This window comes from Eretmochelys imbricata, chromosome 3 (genome assembly GCF_965152235.1).
Source record: "Eretmochelys imbricata isolate rEreImb1 chromosome 3, rEreImb1.hap1, whole genome shotgun sequence".
Classification (NCBI taxonomy): Eukaryota; Metazoa; Chordata; order Testudines; family Cheloniidae; genus Eretmochelys; species Eretmochelys imbricata.
Window position 1 is genome coordinate 154,495,423 of NC_135574.1, and position 23,769 is coordinate 154,519,191.

At 40.9% G+C, this 23,769-nt stretch overlaps 1 protein-coding gene across 2 annotated transcripts in view; it reads left to right on the forward strand.

Moving 5' to 3' along the window:
* PPP1CB (protein phosphatase 1 catalytic subunit beta) overlaps nucleotides 1-23,769 on the forward strand; it is a 57,290-nt gene that overhangs the window by 19,135 nt on the left and 14,386 nt on the right. For both annotated transcript variants that reach the window (XM_077813635.1, XM_077813634.1), the window contains 3 exons: nucleotides 2,824-2,955; nucleotides 8,681-8,911; nucleotides 9,283-9,387. In XM_077813635.1, coding sequence (XP_077669761.1) covers nucleotides 2,856-2,955; nucleotides 8,681-8,911; nucleotides 9,283-9,387 — 436 coding nt within the window. In that variant the 5' untranslated portion in view covers nucleotides 2,824-2,855. The remainder of the gene's footprint in view (nucleotides 1-2,823; nucleotides 2,956-8,680; nucleotides 8,912-9,282; nucleotides 9,388-23,769) is intronic.

The window sequence follows — 23,769 nt, forward strand, 5'->3', positions numbered from 1 at the left end:
CTTCAGGAAATTTTTGAAATCAAACTAAAAACCTGTTTTGAAAAGAATGAATTCCTTTTGGTACTTACTTGAAGAATAACAGCCTTGGTTTAACACTGGCCTAACTAATCTTATAAGACTTGGTGAATTGGTATTCTTTAATAGCTTGCTTCTGTATCTGTATTCTTATGTGTAAGTTTATATACATATAGCTCTGTGTAACATAAAAGGACAGTGAGTCATTTATGGCCTGAAGTCTTTAGGTGTGATCCTGTAAGGGAAGGGCTCTCAGCAAATCAGAAAATTAAGTCCCATTAAAGAATGCCAAGACTGTAGCTTCAGTGGGGCAAAGGTATGGTTTTTAGCTAAATGTTAGCTAAAGTGTAAAATGCTAGTGGAAACAAGGTACAGACTAGTTTTACCTTGATGAAACTAGTAGAAGTGAAAACTGATATTTGGAGTGTGTGTGTGTGTGTGTGTGTATGTTGGGGGCAAGGGGTGTCTAGGATTCACCTCATCTAGCTACATCAAAGTAAAACTACCAGTGTCTTGTTTCCACTAGCATTTTGCTATAAATTAACTTTTTTTTTTTAAAGCACGTTATTTTCTAGTGTAGACCATTCCTGAGGAGGGAACACTTGTGAAGGTTAATGTAGACTGTCTCCCAAACACTTATTTCTGGCTACTTTAACTTGGGAATCCATTAACTAGACAGTCATGCCTGACCTTATTACACAGAGGACCACACAAACCTCAGCATGACCTTGTTCGATCCAGACAGATTCTACATATTTTAATAAGATTTAAAGTTAACTATTGATATTTTATATTCATCTTGTTTCATATGTATTAGGTTATTTCTATATGCAGTATTATCTATACACGTGTAAACTAAAATGATATAACATGACAACAAAACTCTAATTAGTGTATTGTGCTGAAGCAAGTCATGGGCCTTATGAAATGCTCTGACAGGCCGTAGGTTAGGCACCTCTGAAACGTAGACATATGCTAGTAAAACTGTTAGAGTAGAACCTCAGTTATGAACAACTCGGGAATGGAGGTTGTTCATAACTCTGAACAGAACGTCATGGTGGTTCTTTCTAAAGTTTATAACCATTGAAATAATACAGCTTTGAAACTTTACTATGCAGAAGAAGAAGAATGCTGCTTTTAACCATCATAATTTAAATGAAACAATCACAGAAACAGGGCTTTGGAGGACTTTTGGCATTCAGGGTTTGTTTTGTTTTGTGTGGGGTGTTTTGTTTTTGTTTTTTGGGCCTATGGCTTCACTGCAAAGTGGGTGCATTCCAGCCCTAGTTTAAACTGGAGGTGGGCTCTAATCTATACCCTCATCTTAAAGCACCTCTGAACCTGGGGCAGAGGCTAACCCTGGGCAAACTTCAGTGAAGACATACCCTCAGAAAGCCGGTGTTGCTCTTCCACTATCCCTTCCAGCAAGTGATAGTCTTTTGTCACCTTCCTCCCTGAGCTGTTAGAGAAAGAGGCCTTCAACTTTGTCCCTTCCAGCCCCTTTGATTCCACTTAAAAATAACCCCATCAGTATTGACCACCAGATATTAAGGGGCTTTCAGCCCCTATCTTTGTATTCTTCATGTTCTTCATCAACTATAGGAATATCCTTTAGCCTTGTTTGCATCCACTTTTGATCTACCATTGAGTACTCTCTTACCCTACCTTACTAGAACAGCTATCAGTTTCCTCTGGTTTCTGGATCCTGCCCTTGAAGACAGGGTGAAATATTCCTTGTTCTAAACTACATATGGAACGCTCTGTAACCTGTCTGGTTAGTTGGTTGAACTTGCGAGGCCATAATGTCTTGATATTTTTCTGGCTAATATGATAACTCTTAATTGGGCATGTGATCAATCCCAAAATGTATGGAATGTTCTAGGCATCAGTAGATAGAACCCTATTGATTTCTGGGGAAATCAAAACCCCAAAAGAGGGGAAGTAGGGGACATGAGTGCCTTTTCTCTGTTTAGTAAAGCCACAGCTTCAAGCTCCTCTGCAATTGTCTGCAGATCAAAGAACTGGTTGATAGCAGAAGGCAATAAGGAGTTCTATCTCACCTCTGCCCATTCTCCCAAGAGCTGACTATATAGGGAAGGGGCAATGGTGCTGCACACCCAATTGCTGGCATGGGTATTGAGAATTGGGGGGGGTGGGGGGTGTTGGTGGGCACAACACATGGTGAGGGGAGAATGGGGTTCACAATAGTTCCCAGGCATCAGGGAGAGAACATGGGAGTTGCAGGGACTTGTGCGATAGAGAGAAATGGGAGGATGGCACTCCAAGGAGGATGGCGGGATGCAAGGAGCCCTGATGTGTACAGGAAAGAAGTTAAGTGTTAAACTTCTCCCCAGTAGATATTATTTCATAATAGCAGGAAATAAGCCAGCTCTTCAATAGGAAGTGGAGACTAGTCAGACATGTTTGTGTGGTACACTTACATTTTTTTTTTAAAGGTGAGTCTTGGCCTCTTTATAGAAGTTCCTCCAATTAATCTTTCTAATGTTGCTTTAACACAAACCATGCTAGAACATAATTTGTTTCAGATCAAGGTTAAAATGAAAACTAAATTGTTAAAGTTCTTGATACAGTAAGGATGTGTGTACTCTAAATACTCATGTCCCCCCCCCCACCACAATAGTCTAAACATATAATACATTTTATTCCTGTAATACACTGTAGTGATGAAAGTAGTATAAATGTGTGGATAAAAGGCCAGTCATATGGCAGCTAGGCGTTCACTGTGCAATCCTCCTAAACAAAAGTGTGTTTTGGTGATATTTACATGCAAAAATTGTTTTGTTTCAGTGCGAGGATGTCGTCCTGGCAAGATCGTGCAGATGACAGAAGCAGAAGTTCGGGGCTTGTGCATAAAATCGCGAGAAATCTTTCTTAGCCAGCCTATTCTCCTGGAACTGGAGGCACCCCTGAAAATTTGTGGTATGTAAATTAGGTATATCTTGTCTTATATCTCTAGTTGTATACTTCAAAATTGGCATTTTATTGGGGATGGTGGAAACATAATAAATTGAAGATGGTTTTGTGGTGGTTTTGCATCTTTGTCTGAGTGACATGCCAAATGGCCTTGGGTAATATGGATAGCAAAAACGGCTGTCTTCACTAGCTAGATAAGAAATTACGTTGATTGAATACTGAAGAGCTTATTGACAGTTGGTAGAGCATTTACTCTGAAAGACTGTCAGCATTTAGGGTGGAGTGTGGTTAAATCTAACCTTCTGTAGTGAAAATTGTGTGGCTCCACACCTAGAGGAGGAGAGCCACTAGGCTGGGGTGTTGATCTAATTTCAAGGGTACTTCTGTAAATTGTGAGTCACATTAAAACACAGAATAAACACTTATATCATAATACTAGAACATGTTCGTTTCAAAATATATGCAAAATGCAAAGTCTTTTAACCAACATTCATTGCCACATTTAATTAATTCAGTTGTATTCTCAGAATGGATTCCCATTCACTTCAAGCAATTTAAATGAAATTTTAAAATTCCCTGTCTTATGTAATTACACTGGATGTGTGTTTTTAAACCAGTTTGATTTTGTTCTACGTAATGAACTCTTCAAGCTTTGTAGAAGACTTTGACAGGTCCTTTCAGATAAATGTTGGTAAACCTAGAATCCACGTAATTCCTTATTTAACTCTTTATAAAATTAATGCTGGATATTTTCAAAAACAATACTTCAGTAATTATTTTTTTAAATGGGAGTCTTGCAGTAATTGTTGTACAAGCACAATATCGTTCCCAATGCTGGTTAGTAAACACTCCACAGTTTTTGTCAGCCTTTTACATAGGACGGAAGCATTGCATGTAATGAAAAGGCAGCATCATAGTATTGTTCAAATCCTGAATTTCTTGAATTAGGTATTCAATACTGAAGTGTCATGGTTCAAACTTGCTCATGTGTGTGCCCAAAGACTTTCATGGGCCATCCCATCCCTTAGATTAGACCAGTCATGCAGAAACCATCAACTTTCGTAATTTGTGCTATATGATTACAGGGGTTTCTCTAATTACCAATATCCTAATATTAATGGCAAACTCTTCTTAAATGGCTAGGTTTTTTCAAAGCATTTCCTGTTATACAGATCTTAAAACTGAAGCTTAATCTAGTTTTGCTGTTAAACCCTGTACTTCACTTGGTATGAACAATAAACTGAGTTTAAAAAAAAGCCAATGTGAAACTAATGAAATTATGTACGGGAATATTTTAAATCCAAACTGATTTTAATTGAAACAGAAGACACATTATGCTAGGCAAATCTGCACCCATGCCCCTTTAAACTAAATTTTGGATCTGATTCATCAGAGGATGTTCTATGTAGAAAATGATGAGGCAACAAATCTGAAGCTAAACTTTAGTAGTAACTTGCAGGAGAACATGAAATAAGCATTAGGATGTTTCTGATGTTTAGGGAGCTTGAGCCCTATGTATGGGGACTAAGAGAAGCTCTTGTACAGGTAGAAATAATTTTTAAACTAGTCTTAAATAAAACAATGTGCAGCTACACTAATGATCTGGCCTAGTAATTTAATTTTATCTCAAGACAAATCAAAGGAGCTACTATGGGATGAGATTTTATACTGTCAAATCAGATTAAAATGTAGAGCTAAATTAACTCATACGTTTGGGATTTATGTGGGTTACATAAGCCAATACCTTTCATATAACACACTTTCATTTTATGCCAGTTTTCTCTTTAAAAACAATGTAGTTCTTGTTCTGGCAGGCTTCAGATCTGACTTGCAGTTTAGCTCAAAACTTGTATCTATCAAGCATCTTGAACAGATTACTAAATGTGGAGTCATGGCCTACTTACAAAATGGTTTCTGCAAAATATTGTCCAGTTAGCCTCTTTCAACACTTGACTGTGGGTCTAATCAGTGATGAGCTGCCAACAGCTGAAGAACCGGTTCCTTCAGTCACTCTGGGTCTTCAGTGGCACTGAAGGACATGCTGCTGAAGACCCAGAGCGAGTGAAGGACCCGCCGCTGAAGTGTTGCCGAAGACCCAGAGCGCCGCCAGCGGAGTAAAAATTAAAAAGGGATTCTCAGGGGAGCCTCGCCAGCCGAGAGCTCAGGTGGGCTGGACAGGATGGTCCCGTGGGCCGGAATTTGCCCACACCTTTAACAACCGGTTCTAAACCGGCTTCAAAATTTAACAACCGGTTCACACAAACCAGTGCGAACCGGCTCCAGCTCACCACTGGGTCTAATTCCAAACAAAATATAATGAAACGTTATGCAAATATTTTATTGATTATCCATGTAATATGCTTAGTTGGTGACTGACAGTTAAGTTCCATATCCTTAGTTACGTTGTTAAATTAGGCTTATTGAAAGTATGGATAGAATATGTATACCCATTCACCTAATACTACTCTGCCCTAAATATTGGTCTTAAGGAGCGTTCTGCTCCAGTTTATGCCCTAGTGGCCTACAAACGTTGTCATCTTTGCAGCATCTTTGTGATCTTTGTCAGATGGTAGTTCTAGTTCAATATGCATCTAGGTATTTGTCTACAAGGTACCAGGCTGTAAAGGAAAACTTAAACAAACAAAATCCCTCTCTTCTTCTGTGACCATTGCCTTGTATATCTAAGGGAAAGACTAACTGTATCAGTATGCACTGTAGGAATTTGCTTACTTGGGCTTAACCATCTTTCTCTTTAAAGGAATCAGTAACTAAACTAGACACAAAGTCAAATAATAGAGTTTGTCTAGTATTATGACAGATCCAGGATAGCAAGTGTCCTCAAACACGAAATTGGCTTCTGAGCCCCTCTTCATACAAGCTACGTTACTTTCTCTGGAATAAACAGCATAACTGTTTAACCTAGTGAATTGTGTACAGCAATAGCTTTAACTCCATACGCTAGTTGTTTTAAACCAGTGGTCCACGGACTCCGCAGGGTCCACAGACTAAGATTTCCTCCATTTGAATTTTTTTAGGTATCCGCAAATGAAAAAAGGTTGAAAACCACTGCCATACACCAAGCTAATAAGCTTGTATTCTATTACATTTTTTTTCTTCAGTGGACCAGGGACATGGCATGAAATAAAAAATATAAATGACTATCTTTCTTGTAGTGCTTCTTGAACACTTTAAGAGGAATAGCCAGACTGGAACTCATTTGAGGTCCATCTAGCCTGTCTGACAATGACCAGTACCAGATTCTACATTTCACAAAAATCTCTGAAGGTGTGGGATAATCTGCCTCCTGCATTAGGTCTCATCCTTATCTGTTGTTGTTAGAGACTGGCTTAAACCCTGAAGCATAAGGTTTAATGTCCCTTTAAAGAAAAATTATAATTCTGGGACAATGTTCCCTTTTTTAATATCCATGTGCAGAATGAATTTTATTATGTGCATCACTATGGAGGTGATGTGTGGTGGGGGTAGGTCAGAGGGGTTTGGAGTGTACGAGGGGGCTCGGGGCTAGGGGAACAGGAATGAAGGTTTTGGGGTGCAGGAGGTGGCTCTTGGGTGTGTGGGGGTGGACCCAAGGGGTTTGGAGTATGAGAGGCGGCTCAGGGTGGGGATGCAGGTTCCGGGGTGGAGCCAGATATGAGGGGTTCAGGGTACAGGAGAGAGCTCTGGGCAGGGGTAGAGAGTTTGGATCGGGAGGGGGTGGGTGGGCTGTGGGAGGGAGTTTGGGTGTGGGAGGGGGCTCAGGGCTGGGATAGGGCATTGGGGTGCAGTCTCTGTGGTGGGGATAAGGGGTTTGGGGTGCAGGCAGGCCCTAGGTTGTGGCGGGAAGAGAGGACTCCCCCCAGCTCTCTCACTGCAGCAGTGAGATATCCCATCATGATTCCCATACCTATCTGATCATGTTGTGGATCACTCCATAAAATATTATATTCTCTACCTCTTACATTATCCACCTTCTCTGTTGCAATTAGTGTTCTGATGCATGAAAAAGGAAGATTCTAAAGAGATCGGTGTGGTTCTGAAGTCCTGTTAGCTTCTGCACTTTTTGGGGGAGGGATAGCTCAGTGGTTTGAGCATTGGCCTGCTAAATCCAGGGTTGTGAGTTCAATCCTTGAGGGGGCCATTTAGGAATCGGGGGCAAAAATTGGGGATTGGTCCTGCTTTGAGCAGGGGGTTGGACTAGATGACCTCCTGAGGTCCCTTCCAACCCTGATATTCTATGATTCTATAACTTAAAACAGAGAAGGCAAAAAGACATGGACCTAAGCATGTAGAGTATGGAGAGGAGCTTGGGCTTGTTTGTTCAAAAAGCCTCTGGAAACTGAGACTGGATTGCAGTTAGCAAGAAGCATCTTCGCTTGACCTCTGTAGGAGGTACTTCACCATTTTGCCAGCAGTCAAACTAGATCACATCGAAGTGTTCTACAAATCAGTTAAAACATAAATGGATCAAGAAGTGTAAACTAACACTCTTTAAATCAGTCCGTAGTATGCTTATGTGATGAATGCTGCAAATAGCAAGGGTACATAGCTATTTTAACAGTAGGTCTCAAAGGACTTTACAATGGGAGTATCATATTCCCATTTTACAGATGGGAAACTGAAGCATAGCAAGATGAAGAGACTTACCCAAGGTCACCCAGTAGACCAGTGGCAAAGCCAGGAATAGAACCACGGTCCAGTGATCTATCTTGTAAGCCACACTGCCTTCCTATACACAAGTTATTTTAGAGAATTCTTTAGTGTTTAAGTTTCTATTCTTCTTCCATCACACCCATCTACACAGTTATAGTTAGCCTGCCTCTGTGTGATATAGTATTCTGTGCCAACTAGTAACCAGAGAACTGTTGCACCATGCAGCCCGCCTATTTTTTTTGGAAGTGGCCCGTTGTGGACTATATGGTAAGTGGTATGTGAATCTGGCTGAATAATTTGTCAAATAATACTTATTGTAGCAGTTTTTAATTAACTACTTGCAAGTTTGCTGGATATCTTTTGTATAGGATATGATTTTCAAGAGTTCTGCACCATGTGGTATAGCAAATTACACGCGCGCACACAATTCCATGAAAGAAGGCACTTAGCCAAGCTACCTTGTCCAATGACATTGTATAATAGCTGTAATATTGCCGGGGTGACCAGCAGGTCAACTGTTATGACTTTGTAGGGTATAAAACAAATTTAGAATAGCTTAATGCAGCACCTGCCTCTATTGATTTGTCCAGTTTCTTTACTGATTGCTTTTGGGAGGAGAGCAGAGTGTGTGGTAGTTGGCATACAAACCTACAAGTTGGTTTGCTTTTTAAAAATAGTTAGACTTGCCACCTTCTACTGTGTATTAGTTGCATCAAGCCAGCTTTCTTCTGAATTTAAGTTTTTAAATTTGTACAAATAAACTAGAATTTCCCATCTTTTCTGGGGACTACTTAGGTAAATTGAAAGGAAGATTCTGTACCCTTCAGAATGTTTCCAGAACTGACGCTGCAATTCTCTGTAAATCTTGTGGGCAATTTCCATAGATTGAGTGCTTCCATTTTGGCTTTCTTTATCCTTTCTCAACAGACCATCTGAAAGATCTTGCCAGAATATCAGTCCGTCAACTGCCTCTCAATTCTTAACTGACCCTCTAAAATGAGTACTAATTCAATGTCTTGGTTTCAGTAAGATATTTATAATATTGTACTAATCTTTATTTCTTTGAATTTACCTTACTCAGGTGACATTCATGGGCAATATACAGATTTACTTCGATTGTTTGAGTATGGAGGATTCCCACCAGAAGCCAACTATCTTTTCCTGGGAGATTACGTAGACAGAGGCAAGCAGTCTCTGGAAACCATCTGCTTATTACTGGCATACAAAATCAAGTATCCAGAAAACTTCTTTCTCCTAAGAGGAAACCATGAGTGTGCTAGCATTAATCGTATCTATGGATTCTATGATGAATGTAAGAAAACCTTCTAGTTCTCAAAAGTTGCTTCTATTTAACAATATATTGTAGGAGGAGAAAGTAGATTATTTTTAACCAAATAATGACTGTTTTTCCTTGCAAGAATTTATCAAAGCAGTCTGTAGGAAAAGCTTTCCATAAATTATTTTGAAACATACCTTATGTCTCTTAATACTTAGTTTTACATGTGTGTTTTTACTTGAAGTAAACTTACTGTGAAATGCCTTAACAGGTGATCATCTTCACAGGTTTTGTGAAACTTGAATAGTTCAGCTTTCAGACTTTACCTACATCTTTGTGCAGGGTATAATACACATTGTAGGTTGGCTGTATAATTCCTTTCCTAATAGACTATTCTGTTCCTGCAGGCAAACGGCGATTTAATATTAAACTTTGGAAGACATTCACAGACTGCTTTAACTGTCTGCCTATTGCAGCCATTGTGGATGAGAAGATCTTCTGCTGTCATGGAGGTAAGATAATTACTTCAATCTGACGGTGAATGTAGTTATATTTTTCCTATCCATTGCATAATTAGCATAAATTTCCAGCCCAGGATCAGACTAAAACATTGTCCTATGTTTCATACAATAGCAATTAAATTATTATTGAGAGTAACTTTAATGGCACCATTAAGATAACTGTGGCTTATTCCTGTTTGGATCTTATCATCCTCACTCTGTGTTCTCCCTTATTGTTGTGCTCAGGAACAGGATCTTTGCATTTATCTTCCAATATGCCTAAGTCCTTGTGCAAAATAACAGAAAAGACAGACCAAAAATTGCACGTTTCTTCTTCAGAATCAGTCTGAAATTTAATGTGAGGTCAGCTTTAAAGAATACTTACATGCTGATTCCCTCCTCCCACCCCCAAAGAATTGCATAATAAATAGTCCAATTGTGGGATAAGCAACTTGTTTGCCTCTGTATTTGACAAGTTTGTACAGTTTTTTGTTTTCCCCCCCTGCTCCTGTGTCCAGTCGTATGGACCAGTGTATTTTTCTCACCTATGTGAACATTCAATGGCTTACAAGGCTTTTTCTCCCTGCTTATATCCATTCCCTCCACAGCTAGCTTCTTTGCTTTCTTCACTTTTTCTCACTGGATCCTAGGCAGAATGTAACATATTTACCTCCTTGTAGAATGATCAGCCATCCAAATGAGCACAGCCACGCCTGTAGTGTTTTGTGCCCAAACTGCTCCAGCTATGGGCGTCATGGTGCTGCAGTTATGCCTCCTGTACCTCCCTCAAGACTGACTGGAGCAGGCCCAGGCTCTAAATTTCCTTCTGCTTTCTTGGTGAACAGGAATGCTTCTTACAGCAAGGCAGTGATAACAAAGTAGGAGGCTTTGGCTCAGTTTTGCCTCAAGATTCAGGGAGTGAGCGTAGCCCCTGTTTTGTCCAACAACTGGAGGCTGCCTAAATTGGAGCTCAGACTTCCATTTTCCCAATCCAATGTGGGGCATGGGACCCGCAGCCTTTTGCAAGAGCTGCTGAGCAGTTGTCCAATCCTGTTTCTTAAGCACTTCCCCCCCCTTCTTGGGTCAGTAGCATCTCAAAAGAGCCGTCGCTCTACTCCCACCTGGCTTTTAATGCCTTTGCTTACTTCAAGTCTCTACCCTTCTTCCCCCGATGGTGCAGAATAATAAAATGCTGCTGGACTGCAGCCATGGCACATCACAGCTGTTGGTGCTCCAGCCCTCTTCTAATAAGGATTAATTTCTCTTTGCAGAAGCTGAAGACTCTGGCAACCTCCATAACTTTTGTTTCCCCTCACAAGAGCAGTAGGGGGATATTACTTATAGACCCTAACTCAAAAATATGGGTCTGTCATAAATATAAAGGGAAGGGTAAACCCCTTTAAAATCCCTCCTGGCCAGAGGAAAAATCCTCTCACCTGTAAAGGGTTAAGAAGCTAAAGGTAACCTCGCTGACACCTGACCAAAATGACCAATGAGGAGACAAGATACTTACTTTCAAAAGCTGGGAGGAGGGAGAAAAACAAAGGGTCTGCGTCTGTCTGTGTGATGCTTTTGCTGGGGACAGAACAGGAATGGAGTCTTAGAATTTAGTAAGTAATCTAGCTAGGTATGTGTTAGATTATGATTTCTTTAAATGGCTGAGAAAATAGCTGTGCTGAATAGAATGAATATTCCTGTCTGTGTCTTTTTTTTGTAACTTAAGGTTTTGCCTAGAGGGATTCTCTGTTTTGAATCTAATAACCCTGTAAGGTATTTACCATCCTGATTTTACAGGTGATTCTTTTTTACTTCTATTAAAAGTCGTCATCTTCAAAAAAAAAAAAAAAAAAAAATCAAAATCCTAAAAAACCCAAAAACTAACACTTTTTTGTCTTCATGCAGCTAGGTAGAAATCTCCTCTAGTTGCTCTTCAGTCTGTGAAGACTTGTGAATTTCCCTGCAGGAGGTTAACTACTCTGCCTTTAGGAAGAGAAACTGCAGCTCCCAAAGACAATTCCCTTTTGTCTCTGCTCTGGCCCCAAAGCAAAGCAAAATAAAAAAAACTTCCAACTATTGCCAGTTGGAGACCTGCTTTCTAGCAGCACAAAGGATTTTAAAAATTTCCTTTTAAAATCTGTTTTTCTGGATCAAAAAATCTCAGATTGATCTCAATGATTTCAAGTTAATCCCACCGCTCTGCCACCATGTCAAGGTTCCTTCCCCACTCTGAACTCTAGGGTACAGATGTGGGGACCTGCCTGAAAACCTCCTAAGCTTACTTTTACCAGCTTAGGTTAAAACTTTCCCAAGGTACAAACTATTTTACCCTTTGCCCTTGGACTTCCACTGCCACCACCAAATTTTATCTGGGTTCCTGAGAAACCGTTGTTTGGAAACATCTTTCCCCCCAAAATCCTCCCAACCCTTGCACCCCACTTCCTGGGGAAGGTTTGGTAAAAATCCTCACCAATTTGCATAGGTGACCACAGACCGAAACCCTTGGATCTTAGAACAATGAAAAAGCATTCAGTTTCCTTACAAGAAGACTTTTAATAGAAGTAAAAAAGAATCACCTCTGTAAAATCAGGATGGTAAATATCTTACAGGGTAATTAGATTCAAAACATAGAGAATCCCTCTAGGCAAAACCTTAAGTTACAAAAAAGACACACAGACAGGAATATTCATTCTATTCAGCACAGCTATTTTCTCAGCCATTTAAAGAAATCATAATCTAACACATACCTAGCTAGATTACTTACTAAGTTCTAAGACTCCATTCCTGTTCTGTCCCCAGCAAAAGCATCACACAGCCAGATGCAGACCCTTTGTTTTTCTCCCTCCTCCCAGCTTTTGAAAGTAAGTATCTTGTCTCCTCATTGGTCATTTTGGTCAGGTGCCAGCGAGGTTACTTTTAGCTTCTTAACCCTTTACAGGTGAGAGGATTTTTCCTCTGGCCAGGAGGGATTTTAAAGGGATTTACCCTTCCCTTTATATTTATGACAGGGCCCTAACTCAAAAATATGCCAAAAGGGTAGTAAGGAATGCTTTCTGTGGGAGTTCACTCTAACTACTGTCCTTAGTGGATCAGCTCCATATGCTTTACCTTCCCTCTGCTGCTCCCCTCCTTCGTCCTGTGATTATTCTTTCCAGAACCAGACAGTAAATGTAAATCAGGGTTGAAAAGGCAAAAACTCTGAAAGGTCCAGGGTCTGCCCCTAAGAGAAAGCCAAAGGCATTTGATAAGGAAAAGAACGTGGATTTTTTTTTTTAATTCTGATGACCTGATTAATAAGCAAATTAGTAGAGTCCAATGCCTTAGTATGATTTGCCCTTGAAGGGGATTGTCAGGACAAAGATTCCAAGGGGTTTGAAAGGATGTGGCTTTGTCTCCATTGGGGATTTCAGCCAGCAGGGTAACTGCACTAGTGTAAATATCTGGTATAGACAGGCAAGCAGCACTCATAAGTTGCAGTTTTGCTTCTACTTGAAACTGAGGTAAATAGTGCTATTTGTCTCTACACTTGGAGTTTATACTAAGTATAGGGACAAATCCCCCATATAGACAAGTCCTGCAAACATTTCCCTTCTCCAAGAAGTTGGCCAAGATATACTTGGAGAAATCCAGAATTGTCTGTTCTCCACAACTCCAGGCTGTACATTTCCACAGTCTCCCACTGGTACTGCAGAAAAGTGATGGTCCTCACAAAGATTGGCCAAGTGGTCACAGAGTCTGTGGAGAGTCTTCCATCCCATTAGCCTTTTAACTTACCCCTATCATGGATATGGAAGACAGAATCTGGACTCCATCTTGAGGAAATATCATGAATTAGGACATCTATAAGTCCAGAAGGGACTATTAAATCATCTGTCTTACCTTTATAACACAGACTACAGTACTTGACCCAGTATACAGCCTGATAACTTGTTTGACTAAGGTATTCCTTTCTAAAAGATGCTTAAAGACTCAATGGGGATTCCACCACTCGGTAGTTTGTTTCAATGGCTAGTCACCCTCATTGTTAGAAACGAGACAAAATTTTTAACTTGATTTTGTCTGACTTCAGCTTCCAGACATTGGTTCCTCTTATGCCTTTTTCTGTTAGCTCAAAGATCCCAGTAGTATAGAATCATAGAATATCAGGGTTGGAAGGGACCACAGGAGGTCATCTAGTCCAACCCCCTGCTCAAAGCAGGACTGATCCCCAATTAAATCATCCCAGCCAGGGCTTTGTCAAACCTGACCTTAAAAACTTCTAAGGAAGGAGATTCCACCAGCTCCCTAGGTACCGCATTCCAGTGTTTCTCCACCCTCCTAGTGAAAATTTTTTTCCTAATATCCAACCTAAACCTCCCCCACTGCAACTTGAGACCATTACTCCTTGTCCTGTCATCAGCTACCACTGAGAACAGTCTAGAGCCATCCTCTTTGAAACCCCCTTTAAACAGTTGAAAGCAGCTATCAAATCCCCCCTCATTCTTCTCTTCTGCAGACTAAACAATCCCAGTTCCCTCAGCCTCTCCTCATAACTCGTGTTCCAGTCCCCTAATCATTTTTGTTGCCCTCTGCTGGACGTTTTCCAATTTTTCCACATCTTTCTAGTGTGGGGCCCAAAACTGGACACGGTACTCCGGATGAGGCCTCACCAGTGTTGAATAGAGGGGAACGATCACGTCCCTCGATCTGCTGGCAATGCCCCTACTTATACATCCCAAAATGCCATTGGTCTTCTTAGCAACAAGGGCACACTGTTGACTCATATCCAGCTTCTCGTCCACTGTAACCCCTGTGTCCTTTTCTGCAGAACTGCTGCCGAGCCATTCGGTCCCTAGTCTATAGCGGTGCACTGGATTCTTCCGTCCTAAGTGCAGGACTCTGCACTTGTCCTTGTTGAACCTCATCAGATTTCTTTTAGCCCAATCCTCCAATTTGTCTAGGGCCCTCTGTATCCTATCCCTACCCTCCAGCGTATCTACCTCTCCTCCCAGTTTAGTGTCACATCTGCAAACTTGCTGAGGGTGCAATCAACACCGTCCTCCAGATCATTTATGAAGATATTGAACAAAACTGGCCCCAGGACCGACCCTTGGCATGCTCCACTTGAAACCGGTTGCCAACTAGACATGGAGCCATTGATCACTACCTGTTGAGCCCAACAATCTAACCAGCTTTCTATCCACCTTATAGTCCATTCATCCAGCCCATACTTCTTTAACTTGCTGGCAAGAATGCTGTGGGAAACAGTGTCAAAAGCTTTGCTAAAGTCAAGGAACAACACGTCCACTGCTTTCCCTTCATCCACAGAGCCAGTTATCTCGTCATAGAAGGCAATTAGATGAGTCAAGCATGACTTGCCCTTGGTGAATCCATGCTGACTGTTCCTGATCAGGTTTCAGAGTAACAGCCGTGTTAGTCTGTATTCGCAAAAAGAAAAGGAGTACTTGTGGCACCTTAGAGACTAACCAATTTATTTGAGCATGAGCTTTCGTGAGCTACTCCTCTCCTCTAAGTGCTTCAGAATTGATTCCTTGAGGACCTGCTCCATGATTTTTCCAGGGACTGAGGTGAGGCTGACTGGCCTGTAGTTCCCAGGATCCTCCTCCTTCCCTTTTTTAAAGATGGGCACTACATTAGCCTTTTTCCAGTCGTCCGGGACTTCCCCCGATCGCCATGAGTTTTCAAAGATAATGGCCAATGGCTCTGCAACCACATCCACCAACTCCTTTAGCACTCTCGGATGCAACGCATCTGGCCCCATGGACTTGTGCACGTCCAGCTTTTCTAAATAGTCCTGAACCACTTCTTTCTCCACAGAGGGCTGGTCACCTCCTCCACATGCTGTGCTGCCCAGTGTAGCAGTCTGGGAGCTGACCTTGTTCGTGAAGACAGAGGCAAAAAAAGCATTGAGTACGTTAGCTTTTTCCACATCCTCTGTCACTAGGTTGCCTCCCCCATTCAGTAAGGGGCCCACACTTTCCTTGACTTTCTTCTTGTTGCTAACATACCTGAAGAAACCCTTCTTGTTACTCTTAACATCTCTTGCTAGCTGCAACTCCAGGTGTGATTTGGCCTTCCTGATTTCACTCCTGCAAGCCCGAGCAATATTTTTATACTCATCCCTGGTCATTTGTCCAATCTTCCACTTCTTGTAAGCTTCTTTTTTGTGTTTAAGATCAGCAAGGATTTCACTGTTAAGCCAAGCTGATCGCCTACCATATTTACTATTCTTTCTATACGTTGGGATGGCTTGTCCCTGTAACCTCAATAAGGATTCTTTAAAATAGTAACTGGTGTTTTTTTCCCCCATAAAGGTACTTAATACCATAAACAAGTCACCTCTTGATCTTTTTGATAAGTTTAATAGACTTGAGCGCCTTAAGGCTCACTGTAAGGCCATTTTCCCAGTCTTCTAATAATTTTGTTGTGGTGCTTCTCTGTACCCCATCCAGTTAAACATCTTTTTTTTTTAAAGTGGATACCAGAACTGTACACAGTAATCCAGGATGTCTCCTCAGTGCCATGTGGAGGTGAAATCACCTCACTGTTTCTACTCAGTACTGATAATACATCCAAGGATCACATTAGCCCTTGCCATAGCATCATACTGGGAGATCATGTGGTCTTGTGCCTGTCTTTTGAGTCCCCATAATCTTCTTCAGATTCACTGCCTTCCTGAATACAGTTCTCCATTCTGTAGGTATAACGTGAATTCCTTGTTCCTAGATGTATGGCCTTGTAGTTGGCTCTAATAAATCTTAGTGTTTCTGTGTGTTCCTCACTGCTGATTATCTGTTGTCGTATAAGACTCTTAGAAGCTCATTTTTTGCCTGCCTAGAAAGTTAAATTAGACCTCTTTCTCCTTGCGAACCAACTTGGGATACGTGTCCTGGTAATGACAAGGCAACACTGACTGTTACCCATGGCCTTAGCCAGAGGAACGTGACTTATGACCCTATCCTGGTAGGGGCATCACCTCTTCAGAAAAAGTGTGGACCAAACCTTGAAAGTCCTGGCTGATTTCCAGATGTTGCTTCCTCGAGACTAGCCCCGAAAGCCTGACAGCACCTTACCGAAATCTGCTAGGAATGGAGTGTCCTCTTGAAGGTCCCCTGAAGGATTTCATTCAGGTTTCAATATTCCAGATGCCCCATATTAACTTTTAAGCTAATAGGATCCACAGATCTCAAAGGGCTGCTGAGCCAGTACCTATCTTGCTCTAGAGGCTCCTTTGTTAGAGGGAATGAGAGGAAAGTGCTTCAGTCTGCAGTGGGTCCTGTCCATAATAGCTATATATTAATTTTCTCCACTTCATCTGGCTCAGTCCCTTCTTATCTTCACATTCTCCTGTCAATCTCCCAATAAAAAGCCACCAGAAGCATACTTTCTCTGATTGCCGTTAAGGCCGCGTGCATAGCTTTTCAACAAAAAACAAGAAGAGAATTCTGTAGTTATGGCCTAAAAGGTTCTCAAAAGTTCATTTCCAGATCATCCTAGCTAGATGGATAAAGGCCCCCTCAACCTCACAGTAGCCATTGGGAATTACCTGCATGCACTCCAGCTGCATTCAGTGTTTGCTATAGCTGTGCGGAATGGTGGGGGCATTAGTTGGAACAGCTTGGTAGAGGGATGATTATGATATGAGATCTGAATTCCCCCTCTCCCCCCCCCCCCCCCGCACGTATGTGAAAAAGATCAAATGAAAGAGATGCATGTGTACCTTGAGGGATCCAGTATGCATAATTTCAGTGCTAAGTTGTGTAGGTTGTCCATAGCAGTGCACAGGGGTCATCTTGTGGTGCTGATTGTTAGCAATGAGGTGGGATATGAGAGCATCTGTATGGGTAATGGTGAAGGATTTATAAAATGTAATGAGCGGTTTGTTTCTAGTGTGTGGGTTCAGTGTTTGGGTGTGAACAGTACCTGTTCAGTACCGCTTGCCTGAAAACAAGTTTTTTGCCTTAGCAAAGAGAAGGTGTTACTCTCTTACAGATGTCAGTGCTTATCGCACACGGAATAGGCATATGTCTTCCAAGGTAGAGTGTGAGTATGTGTTCCTTTATCAACCACAGGTGTTCAGCTTCTGTCAGCCCAAAGTGGAATCTGCTAAAGACTTGCATAACTTTCAATTAAAGCCCTTTTTCCTTTTTTAGCTCATGAAGCGTCCATTGCTTTAGTAGTAGAGTGGCTGAGTCTTGCTAGGGTAAGACAACTCAGCAGCTTTATATGCTGAAATACTGGGCTCTCTCTCCCGAGTTGGGGAGCCCTTGCACACTGCTACTTGGCATTGGTCCAGGTTGTTAAATGAGTAGAAGCAGATTTCACTACCTATAATACAGATTTTTTTTCAGTGAAATCTTCAGGTTCTCCCAGCATTTTATTTTGATCCTGAGAATTACTAGCTTTTTAAAAAGCTACTCTCTGGGATCGTCTAATTTTTCATAAGTGTGTATGCCAACAGTGAATCCAAATGAAAGAGTAGAAGCAAGCCTGTAGAGCAGGGGTGGACAAACTTTTTGGCCTGAGGGCCACATCGGGGTTGCAAAACTATATGGAGGGCCAGGTAGGGAAGGCTGTGCCTTCCCAAACAGTCTGGTCCCCACCCCCTGACTGCCCCTCAGAACCCCTGACCCATCCAACCCCCACTGCTCCTTGTCCCCTGACCGCCACCTTCCAGGGACCCCACCCCCCCGGACTCCACCTCCATCCATCTCCTATGTCCCCTGACTGCCCTGACCCCTATCCATACCCCTCGCCCCCTGACAGGCCCCCCAGGACTCCACCCTCTATCTAACCCCCCTATTCCCCATCCCCTGACCAAGTGTCCCCTGACTATTGGGATCCCCTGCCCCTTATCCAACCCCCACCCCCATACCATGCTGCTGAGAGTGGCAGGAGCTTGCAGGTGTGCGGTCTGTATGGAGCCAGCCACGCCACCCAGAGTGCTGGCGGCGCAGTGAGCTGAGGCTGCGAGGGAGGGGGGAACAGCAGGGGAGGGGCCAGGGGCTAGCCTCCCCAGTCAGGGGCTCAAGGGCCAGGCAGGGCTGTCCCGCAGGCCAGATGTGGCCCATGGGCTGTACTTTACCCACCTCTGCTGTAGAGGGAGTGCATCTGGGCAGAGTGATAAATTTGGAAGCTGGTCGCTTATGACTCTGCCTAGCAAGTTTGAACAACAGAAGGAAAACCATTGGTTCAGGTTGTTGAATGCATTGTCAAAGAACCTTGATTTACAGGTATGGAATCTCTTCCAAATAGTTTAGGTATGATACTTAAAAGCTTCTTAAAACAGCATATAATTGAAGGTTTTTGCTAATCCCTTTAGGGGAGATAGCTACTCCAGATGACAAGATTTACTCTCCATAGAAATATTTTATAAATTGCATTGATACAGAAATATCATAATTTCTCTGTGAACTAGAATTCATAAGATGTGCAGAAATATTTCCCAAATCATGACACAGATAGCAGTTAAACTCAGGTAATAGGCAGTAACCAGTGAGGTGGTGGTAGGGGTATGTGGCTTGTGCAGACCCTGTTACTGTTGACCTTAGACTAAAAAAAAAAAACAAAAACTTAAGAGCTTGAAGTTCTGCATGTATTGTACTTGGGAACAGGGGCCCATGAGAGAATCCTGGAAGGTGATTTACTTCTGGAAGACAAATATAAGGTGTAAAGATGCTTCCCTTATAAACATAATTGCGGATTTAAAAACACATCTATTTTCTCTTTAAAAAGTAAGAAGACCCCAAATTCTGTGTACTGTTTAAAGGGTATTCTAAGAAACTTGACTAATCCAATAACTTTAAAAACAAATGCCCCTTAAGAGGGCCCCTTTAAGACTTGTAACACTTCTGGAGAGAAGCAAAAGTATTACACTATTAAAGCTGATTTGCAGATATGAAAAGCTTAGCAAAATGTCCTGAATACTTCAAAATAACAAGCAGCTCAGGGTGGCACTTAGCACATTTGAATGGTAAACCTTGCCCTCTCTTCTCCTCCCCATCCCCTCCAAACTGCTTTTCAGGTCCCCGAAGCTATGGATTGTCAGCACCTACTCATGATGTTTGAGTCTGTGTGTACTGTACTGGTAATAACACAAACCTGCTGGAACTCGGAGCCAGCTTATAGGAGTATGGTATGTGCCTTTTTTACTATATTGCGTATTTTTGCATAGTTTATTTTTAAAACCTTGCCCTCTGGGATATACAATAAAAACTTTGCAAAACCGCATGACATAGTAAACAAAAGGCACCTCAGACTTCTCCAATTAGGCAGCATGCTGAAATCTTGATTTCACACCCTTGTTCCTTTTCTGCTTAGACTTCTGTAGTCCTCTTCTCTTTGCCCCGCCCACATCTGATTATATAAACCAAATCTCCTCTGCTACAGTCTCTCCAATATGTTGCTGCTGAAATTATCTTCTGTCACTGACTCAGATGTTCCCCTCTTTGAATCCCTTCACTGGCTTTTTGACTGCACATGAAATTCAAGTGTCTCATCCTTGCTTTTAGGGTCTTCCATAGCTCTGTACTCACTTCTTCATTTTACCCTGTCTTTTTGCTTAAATTTAGCCTAGCTCTTAACCATCCCCAGTTTCCTCCTTTCACTCTTTTTTTCTTTGGGTCCTCTTCCATGCTGCTCGTTGCTTCACTCTTCTCCTCATGAGTGAAAGGGCTTTGCTGCTTCAGAGTCTTTCTTAAAGCCACTCTTTCAGGAGGCCTTCCAGTGATAACTGCTGTTCACCTTCTGCACTGCTAATTTCATATGGTCACCATGTCTATTGCCAGAATAGTTTGTCTGCCTGAATTAGATTTTCATCTCTTGAGGGAGGAAGCAAGATCTTCATGTGTAACACAAAGCACAGAAGTGGTGTTTCAATGGTGGGAATTCTGTGATTGGTGTGATACTGCTCAGCATAGCGTTGGGGCTTCCTGTGAGGGGAAGCATCAATATGGAAATGGTAAAAGATGACTTGAGAATACCTGTGGAGAGCCATGGGTTAAATTCCTAATTTGCAGAGTACCCCTTGTGCCCTCTTTATCGTATGATTCTATATGGGATTCAGATTTTTACTCAAGGAAAAAGTGCGACAGCCAGCAGGGCTTTCTCAGTGCTCTTCTTACTATTTATAATGTTCTTCCCTTTTTGATTCACCAGTGCTTGGATTTGATGAGGACAATCAGGCCCCTTAAGTTCCATGTTTTGATCTTGCTTTGGCTTAGACTGAACATGCACCTGTATAATCCTTTTAGTGCATTTAAATTTATAAAAACACTTGTCTCTATCTTGCTACCAGCAAATGGCTGCATCAGAGGACCAGGCTTGTAACTGTTGCCATGTCACAGGTTGCAGTCTGGAAACTACACTGTTGGATAAAGATGGTAAACTCTTAATGCACAAGGTATTGAAGTTTACAAGTTATCATTGTAGTGGAGCAGTTTGACAGTAGCTTTTCTAATTTGTATTAAATCCAGATAGACTATCGATCTTAACCCTTGACCACTCTATTGCTCAGAATAGGAGGAGGTGGGATAAGAAGCAATCTCAGCTTCTTGCAAAAGTGATCTTTATTTGCAGATGTTCAAATTGTATTTCAGCATTTAAAAAAATCCTTGTGCTGCTATACGCTGCTATCTTCCACAATCTTCAACCCTGCATCCACTGGACTTACAACACTCTGCTGATCCAGGTAGCACACTTAGTTTTAAAGGCAATTTGTATTTGTTGATGGTGTTTTGAGTAGCTTTGGATGCTTTGAATATCTTTTTTTCCTAGGAGTCCACATTGACTAACCTCACATGACCCTGCCTTGTACCATATCGCACAATGATTTTGCTGGATAAGATTTACGAGACAAATCCAGAAGAGATTTTAAATTGATGTAACTTGCATGTCAGTAGGTCAAAAGAGGATTGTGGAAGGATAAGTAACTGACAGGAGGATGTCAATTAAAGCTGACTAGGGCCTACTTTTACATGACTGCTTCCTTCTTGATGTGTAGCTAACAGAAATTTAAACTTGTTTGGACCCAATTTCGAAGGTGTAATTTGCACCAGTTTACATATACCTCTTTCTTTATATTAAGCCAAAGAACCAGTTTATCTTAAATAACAGAAGATAAAACTGTCTTATTAAATGCTTGGAATATTGAACAAAAATAATCAGTCTTAAAATAGATTGAAAATTAGTATTCATAATAGAAGGCTCTTACTGACATAAAGGGGTGTTCTTGAATAATACAGCTGCCACCATCTGTCAACTCTGAAATTTCAAGTGAAGTCAAAATTTAAGTGACTTTTATAGTGAAAGATTCTTCCTGCCATGTGAACTCTTTAGAACATTGGACTGAGCAAAATAGACTTTCTTTTAATGTTAAGCCTATGTAAGGGAAAGGAGTTTTATTGTGTTACAGCTCCTAGGTTCTGTTCTCAGCTTTGTGACTGATTTATGTGGTTTTGGACAAATCACTTAAATTCTGTAGATGAAACAATCCTTTGAGGGTTTTTCAAGGCCCTTTCATCCATCTTAAGCCTTGCTGTGGGGCTGTGTTAAAGTAAAGCAGCCTTGTAGGTACTCTTCTAAATCCCTGCATGTCAAGGAGAATGCTTCCATGTCTGCACTGCTTAGGCTAGTGTGGAGAGGGACAGTGGGAATCACAAACTGTGGCTGTAGTGACCCTAAGGGCTTGTACACACTACCACTTATGTCCGTATAAGTTGTGTTACTCAGGTGTGTGAATAAGGAACCCCCTGAGTGGTGTAAGTAGGGTGGATTGATTTAAATCAAATTGAGTTAAATCACTATTCAGGAAGATTTGATTTAATCATGGATTTCTACATAAAAGTGCATTCTTGTCGGTTGTTATAACCGTAATACATATTCTTCACAACTCAGAGATAGATGTAGGTTTCATTTTTAGAAGGTACACTATATATGTTTTAAGTGATTTATTTTGAAAACTTTTCAGATTGGTTTTACAGCTATATCAGAAAACAAATGATTGGTTATTTCATTTACCAAAGGTGATTGAAGCAGATATTTATGAAGTCATTGGGAGGTGAACTATTTCCAATTCAACAGGTTAATCATTAATATTTGGAGGATTTTCTTGCCATGCTGTATTAGGGAGGAGAATATCACCAGACATTTAAATTGTTTTATTTAACTAAAACAACATTATGTATTCTGGATTTTTTTCTTCAACAACAAACACATAATATTTTAACAAAACAAGCATATGAATTTTTGAATTTAGTTAAACATTCAAATTTTTTAAAATCAGGTTTGTTTTTGTTAAGTGTTAACTAAAATGATTTAATTTTTGGGTTAAAAAACGAAAAAAAAAAAAAACTGTCAACCAGGTCAACATGAGAAACTTAAAATATTGACTTCTGCAGCTAACTCAGTCGTCTTCACCTTCATTTTCCTGTTCGTTCGTAATCTGGAAAAGAAAAACACAAGCTTTCCTGCTTTTTCAGGTCCCAAATAATTTCTCAATTTGGAATGAATTAGTCCAAAGGAAGAAAATATTCTTTCTACACTGGCAGAAGAAGCTACTGCTGTTCAAAGTGAGATAATCTCTTCAGCGGTGTCTGAATCCAAGTGCTTAAGTGATTTCTACCAGTTCACTGGTGTGACTTTCTTTAAAACATCAGCAAACATATATTTCTTGAATGGTTCTTATTCCCAAACTGGGTCTCTTTTATGACCTACTGCCATTATAGGTTTTCCCTTCTAGTGAGAATGGTATCGTAGATTTCAAATCAATGAAGGCTACACTCAGACCTCAAGACTTCTGGAATATGCTGCTCAGACAGTTTCACTTTTGTTTCTACTGCCTGTGCCTCCCTTCTCACATTTATCTCTAGACTTCTCCTTGTTCAGATCTATTCTGCCCAACAATCTTCTATTCACTGACATTTTTGAAACTTTGGGCTTTTAGAGAGGTAAGGGATTGACTCTCTGTACACAAATTTGCAGAGGGACAATAGGGTTGAGGCCTGTTTTTTCTCACATCTTTATTTATTTTATTTATAAACAACATGCTCGTTAACAGCAAAAATATCTCTGGAGACACAAATGCACAGTTTGAGAACTGCAAAACTAAGCATCTCTGATGGGATCTTCTAGACTGAGCACTGAGTCCTGGGGTAGATAGAAAGATTAATCTAAATAATCTATACAGAAGCCTGTGGAACCCCATAAGATTGGGTTCCTAATCCATGAACTATTAGAATTCATTTACAAAACTTTTCTTAAACATTACATGAATATATTCTCATACTATAGAATTTATAATCCCTATTCCATGATGAGATAAATTATAGCTCAAAGATATCTTAATTAAAACCATCTTTAGATAAGTTTTTTCCTCAAACATTTTATCAAAAAAATCAG